Genomic DNA, 6,842 nt, shown 5'->3' with positions numbered 1-6,842 from the left:
TCGGCGGCTGGCTCCACGCGGAACCCCGGCCCCGCCATCGCCACGACCCACCACTCGGGCCAAGTCCGTGCTCGCACCTGGCTCCGGGGACGGACGTTTGAGCATCATGGCAGCCGCTTGTCGGTGCCGCTCCATCTCGGCATCCTCCGCAGTCACTACTTCAGCTTGGGCCGGGGGCCCACTATCCGCATCGTCAGCCACCACCTGGCCAAAGATGTCCAGTATTGGCCCACCGGCGTTCAGGTCGCTAGTATCGCTGGAGCTTATCCGCTCGCCCTCAGGCGTGCGGTCGCCATCGCCACCAAGGTCCCCCTCTGCCTCGCGCCCACCGTCTTCGGCACCTGCCTGGCCTGGTGTGCCTGGTGCGCTGCGGGTCAGGACTGAGGCACTCGCGACGTGGCGCAGCGGGCCGGACGGCTCAGCACCAAGGACACCCGGGGAGTTTGGTGGATGCGCACTACGGCTGGGTGTAGCAGCGGCCGAGTCCTGCACCGCTGCCGCCAGTGCTGTGGCGGTTGGCGCGACAACAGTATCTGCAATAAACAATCGGCACAGTGGGTTAATACAGTAATACAACCAATGAGACGGCATGAAGGCAGATTGGGCTCTTATACAAAAAAAGATCAGCTGACGACGAGGCCTTCCTGGCAACTGAACTGGGCATGTGCTCAGCACTGCTGGAGAACGTAAGTTGGGTTATGGTGCATCGTGTTGCCCTTCTGTCCATAAATATAATCCCGTCCTCTTCGCGGGTTGCCAAGGGGCCTCACCGTAACACAACGCATGCTGGCATGGGGAAAATGGCGAGCCCAATCTGTCAAGGTTTACCCGCAATTGCGCACCTGTCAAAACTTGTTGCTGCGCATGCCGCTGTAAAATGGCCTGCTGTCTGCGCCTGCGCTCCTCGCGTTCGCGCGCAATGCGCGCCTCCTCGTCTTCCTCCTCATCTCCTATAGTCAGCAAAGCCTGCGACCATGTGGCACGGGCATGGGGTTCACTCCAACTCCGGAACAACGCGGACAAGACGGCGGAGCAGATCAAGTGCCACTGTCAGCTTCGGCGGGTGGGAAAAACGTGACGCAGCGGTGAGAACTGTTGGACTCACCCGACATTTTCTGCTGTTTGACACCGATTAACAGATGAGCCAACGTTTCTTTAGGACAACCATCAGCAACGACAGGCACTTTAAAATGGCCGAGATGAACAGCAACAATTGCTTTTTCACACAACTTGCAAGCCAGCCGTTTTCAGGGTGATGCCCTCTCCTACCTCCGGCGACTTGGCCTGCGGGGAAGACCGGCCTCTGTCAACGCCCTTGCCTGCGTCCCTTCCCTCGCTGTCCTGCTGCTCTCGATGAGCTTCTCGGTTGGAGGGCCAGCCGCGATCGCGTCCCCCATCCCTCTTGTCGCGTTCACGCCGGTCTCCGGCTCGGCGATCTGCAGCTCTCCCAGAGGGGCTGCGGCTCTGGCTGCGCCCACGGCCCTCCTCCCGCCGGGACCTGCGAACAGAAGTCCCAGGATGCCAAGCCCGCAATTGACGTTGCTATTTGTTGCGAAACGCTTCATAAAACACGAGAAGCACCAGGCCCAAACGAGGAGCACCTGGCACCATCAAAATCCTAATAAGGAGTTTTTGAGCCTACCGCGTTATCACCCCGCGACGCCTTCCGGTCCTAATGTACTGATGGGTCTTCCTTTCTTCAGGAATAAAGAATTTTCTACACGAAGACTGAGTCGGGTAAACATGTGTTGGGTGTGTGCCGCGAAAACATGTTCGCTTGTTCAACTTTCAGCGGTTTTCGTCAGTACGCTACCTGACGGGCATGCAAGGAACGCGAATGATGGTGGCGCAAAGTTTGGCAGAAGTGGCAGCAGCGAGCGCTGGCAGACCCAACCGACCGAGCAGCAGACATGTTTGGACAGACGCAGCGGCCACAACTACCTGCAGCACAGCAACAATTGGACGAGCGCTTGCAGCAGTTCAAATCCTCAAAAACAGAAAGTTCAACCTCAGAACAACGCTGCTCTGGTTTAAGCCGAGCAGGGCTGACAAACGTTGTGGTTTCAGGACAGACGCGAGGGGTACGTTGGACGGAAGTCTAGATCCGCGACTTGCACGACAACCACCGGGGACACGGACTGGACTCGCACCTGGATCGCTCCCGGCTTGCCCTTCGTAGGTCGACATCCCTGGAGCCGTCTCGCCTGTGGGAACGCTCCCGATGGCTGCCGGGACGCTCCTCGCGCTCTTTCTCGCGCTCTCGCTCGCGGTACCGCTCCCTGTCACCCCGATCCTTTCGATCCTTGCCGTCACGCTCTCTGCCGTCCTTCCGTTCGTCCCGGCTTGCGCCGGCAGGGACGTCACCTCTGTGCAGACCAAGAAAAGGTGAACGTGTTTAGAAATTTACAGCCGGCACTTTGACGACCAGCAGCCCTTCTTATGGGCACGCCGTGCAATGAACAAGCAGCAAGACACCTCTTAAGCAAGTATAGGAAAGAGAGGTAATCTAGTAAGGTCTTATTTGATCATAGTGTTCAGCACGCTACGTGCCATGGGAAGCGCTGAGACAAGCAACAAACCTAAAAACCCTAAAAACAAGCGCATCACGTTTTTCAACCGAATTGCAAAACCACACTCCGTACCTGGCACGGTCGCCATCGCGTTGCCGTTCCCGCTCTCTCTGTCGCTCATACTCCCTGGACTCTCCATCCTGGCGATACTCTCGCTCCCGGTCTCGGTCCCGCTTGCTTTGCTGCCTGTCACGCGGCCGCTCCATGGGATCTGCCCGGTGCTGAGGAACAGCCCGAATCCCTGAATCGTCCAGAACGTCATCAACCTCCGGTTCACGACGAGCCTCCTTACGGCTCCGGTAGGCTGCGTCCTGTGAAGACGCAACGGCAAAGGATAGCAGCACTTGCAGGGGAGATGACTAATGAGATAAAGGCCTGGCCCATGCCTCTTAAGGTTTCCATCCATCTCCCTGTCTGAACCACCAACCTGGCCGTTTCCTGCCGCTTCACCAGAGCCGGGTCCCTCGTCCACTTCAACACGCTCTCGCTTGCGGGAGCCAGCATAGGGCTCATCACGCTGTCCTGACACCTCCGCGGGCTTGCTGCCGGCTTCTGGCGGTCCAGTACGCGTTCTGCAGCGACACGGTGGGGGAGATGCGGCGTGTGGGAACTATTTAATGGGTTAAATGGTGAATACGTGAGCCCAAAGCACCACACAACCAATGCACTACCGTGCACACCACGCCTTCAAACCAACCTTCGCAATGCGTGTTGGTCGTCCTCCGCCGCTGGCGACACGCCGGCAGCCCTGTGCACTGCAGGTACGTCAGTACAGCTGTCCCCGTGCAACTGCTGGGACTGCGTAAGTGTTTTCTGAACCTCTGGCTCAGGGCCCGGCCCTTCCGCACCGTCGCCGAGGATTTCCCCGCTTTCCACGTCCGAACCAACCTCCTTATTGCGCTCAACTGCCTCCCGCCGCTTGCTCTTGTCTTTATGCTTATGTTTGTCCTTTTTCTGCTTATGCTTGTGGTGATGCCGCCCTAAAGATCCCGCACCCCTGGCAGGCTCCTCAGGGGCACCCTTCATTCCTGTAATGTGCCAAAATAAGCACAGATATAACGAGAACTGCTGTTGACGATCTGCTGGTGTCTAAGGTTTGCAACTAACGTCAAATGAAGTATTAAGCATGAAGAAGGCAGCGCCTCTCTCCTGGAAATCCCTAGTAAGACACGGGTACGTTGTCAATTTAAAACATTGTACTATCTACCGGAACTCGAAAAGGAAAGACTGCGGTCACTGAAACGTGGTCGGCCGTGATGCCAGTGCAGTACTGCCAGTCAAGTGAAAAGTTAAGATTTTCAATTTTGCAATCCGAAGGCTACACATCGACATGTTAGCACAGAGCATGTACGGTGCCGTACTAGCTTGGCATTCCTAGGGAGCTTTGCCGCTATACGCTTGGACGGCTTCTATTGGTTATCATAACAAACTGCCTATACTGACCCAAAGTTGAATGTATTAGAAAGTTGATGTTGTTCCTATGCAAGCTTTATGTTCTTCAGAAACTTTAGTTACTATTATGATAGAAGATATGGCCAGCTTCATATCTGCCGCCATATGATACGAGCGCTGCCATGGGTCTACAAAAAAGGATTTACTGAAGCCATATAAATTAATGTAAAGATTACTTTCACGCACATTTAGTGGCGATGGCCGGTCCACGGCCAAGGCTTCCGCCAAGAACGCGGCCATGTTCAATCGGTAAGCATTATTACAGTGGATTCCGAACGGGTCGACTGCAGCACCCCAAGGAACGCTTCCCGCACAACACTGTGGGCCTTATTCACAAAGAACTCGGCCAGGCCGTACTTACTTCACTGGACACAAAACCTCGATTAGTACGCTTAAACAAAAAAGATAAGGTTCAGACGTGAGCTTTCAGGCCTCCTCATTGTACACCAGTCGTCGGCAACGCGTCGGGAGTTTCGGGTTGTACCGAAACTCCCGAAAACAGAAGTAGAGTTCCCGAAGTGGTCGGCTTGCAGAAATAGGATCGTGCGCCGTATACGAAATGTGTTATGCGGCCTGAAGGGCCACGCGTCGACCTAAGTCCGCGGTCAATGATGGAGAACAGGTCGCGGGCCATTGTACTGGAAGACAGAAGGGTTTTCTAACTTAACAGTTAATTGATAAAAAATTAACCAGCACTTGTCGAAACCTCCGACTCAAGCTTTTAACTATTCTTTTCCAGGCCTCTTGCGGAGGCGGTATTTCATGGTTTCCGCCATTCATAGCCACTCTCGCCGCTATGGTCCATAGCGGGGGGAGGCGGTCTATAAGTTGTGATATACGCGTTATGGCATTCGCCCCCGACTGACAATATGCCGGCAGGGGGTGCCTCGGAGTGAGCCCTAATATCCCCCGTACAACAATAGTACGAAAATGGTTCGTACATTGAAGGTGTTGCGCCTCAGTGAGGCCTTGTACACCAACCGTGCGCACCAAATGCCAAGTAGACGACATAGCAATGAAACACCGTACGGCAATACCTACAGTGTCTAACCCACGCATATTCCGAAGATCACCAAATTGCTCGTCCAACTGAGCATCATTTAGCAAAGGGTTTCCCCAAAGTGGTATGTCTGCTGGTCTTGTACCTTACTGCCACGATGTTTTTGTTACACGCTTTTTGGGAAGGCTCGAGAAAATCATAGCCGGAATTATGCTAATAGTTTGCAATTTTGGTGACGAGTGCCAGACATAATTGCAGTTGTGACACATTTTGGCGACTTCCGGTGCAAGCCTAACATCAGCAATGCCAGCCCTGAGCTCAACAGGAGCATTGCGGTCTAGCCTGGGCAGTTGAGCTGTGAGTAAGAGCTGCTTCGGCTTCTTGGACGCCTTGGGAGGGCGCTCGTGGAAAGTTTGCCGGCAAGCCTTTTGTTGTGTGGAAAACTATAACATATAACTTATTACTGAGTTAGAATGAGAATTCGGACCTGTTCTGAGCGGCATTCTGCATGTTTGAACGCGGTGTACGGTGTATTGCGGGCTATGCGAAGCTTGAGCCGGGTTAGCTAAGGCGTAGGGCCTTACGGCCGTTTAAGTGGTACGACTTGAGGCCGGCGATCCGTGTCCTCAGGATCGCCTTTTGCATAAATAGCGCGTGATGCAAGTCTTGTTTTTGTTGTTCGGTGCGGCCTTTCCTTCGATCAGGCCGTGAGAGCACAGCCAATATCTGTAACAGAAATGGCAATAGACTCGTAGCAGGAGCTAATGGTGACACTTTTTTTGGCGACGGGCAAAAAAATCTGCCATAGAGCCTTTTCCACTGACACGCATTTGGTGACGCCATACCAATTGCGTGTCACAAAAGCATCGTGGCAAAGGTGAAAGTGCCAAGCGGCAAAGTTCAACCTTGTGATTGTTCAGCCGTTGTCCCGAGGCTGCATGAAGACATCCATGACCGCTTTGAAGAGCTATGAACCGATGCCCACCTTGCGCCTTTGCGCACCGTGGGGAGGCCAAATATGAGTATATTCCGCTAAGGTGGGACGCACTTCCGCTACCCACTGACAAATATACTACCAAAGATTTTCAAGAATGGAAATTTGTGTTCTCTGGTTCGGCCCTTATAACTTTGTAAGGTCCATAAGGTAGTACAATGGCGATCGATCTCGACTCGCAAGCACCAAACGCAAGTACGCAAGCAATAGGATAAATCACTGAAATATTTTCCCGTTCCAAGAACCACACAATGATTATGCCCAATTAAGAGGAAGCTGAGCATGCAATGAGTACCAATCTCAGTAAATTTGGAACCAAACACAGCTAGCAATAAGCCTGTATGCTTATTGGGGAGCACGGTGTACTAGAGGGTAGGACAAACTGTCGGGCAGAGCAATTCTTTTGACTGCCCCGGTCGCACAATTCCCGTGCTTCCCTAATTCGACACCCTGAACACGCTAATTCTGACTGTCCGAATGTCCCTGCCAGGCCAATTCGACACCCTGTCAGCCTAATTCTGACTGTCGGAATGTCCCGCCAGGCTAATTCGTATCCCTGTCAGGCTAATTCTGACTGTCGGAATGTCCCTGCCAGGCCAATTCATATCCCTGTCAGGCCAATTCAAGGGCCTGTCCCGGCAATTCAACTTGTGTCAATTTAAACCCTTCTACCGAGCAATCTAGACCAATTGCAGGGTCTGCCCCCAAACTCTCAGGCACGCATTCAGAATCGCGGAAGTTGAAGGAACTTTACGAAACAAGGGGAGCACTTACAAATATCTCTCGTATGTTTGTTGGTTTCAAATCCGTACATGCTTGTACGGTA

At 53.5% G+C, this 6,842-nt stretch overlaps 1 protein-coding gene across 1 annotated transcript in view; it reads left to right on the top strand.

Annotated features, from left to right (window-relative positions):
- Window positions 1-5,991: 5,991 nt before the first annotated feature.
- Window positions 5,992-6,842, top strand: part of VOLCADRAFT_100332 (uncharacterized protein) — a gene marked incomplete at both ends in the record, with an annotated part of 2,817 nt that continues 1,966 nt past the window's right edge. Inside the window, one exon of the mRNA XM_002958950.1 lies at window positions 5,992-6,059. Within this exon, the coding sequence (XP_002958996.1) occupies window positions 5,992-6,059 (68 nt within the window). The remainder of the gene's footprint in view (window positions 6,060-6,842) is intronic.

This window comes from Volvox carteri, assembly GCF_000143455.1.
Source record: "Volvox carteri f. nagariensis unplaced genomic scaffold VOLCAscaffold_114, whole genome shotgun sequence".
NCBI classification, from domain to species: Eukaryota; Viridiplantae; Chlorophyta; class Chlorophyceae; order Chlamydomonadales; family Volvocaceae; genus Volvox; species Volvox carteri.
This window is presented reverse-complemented; position numbering and strand designations above follow the sequence as displayed.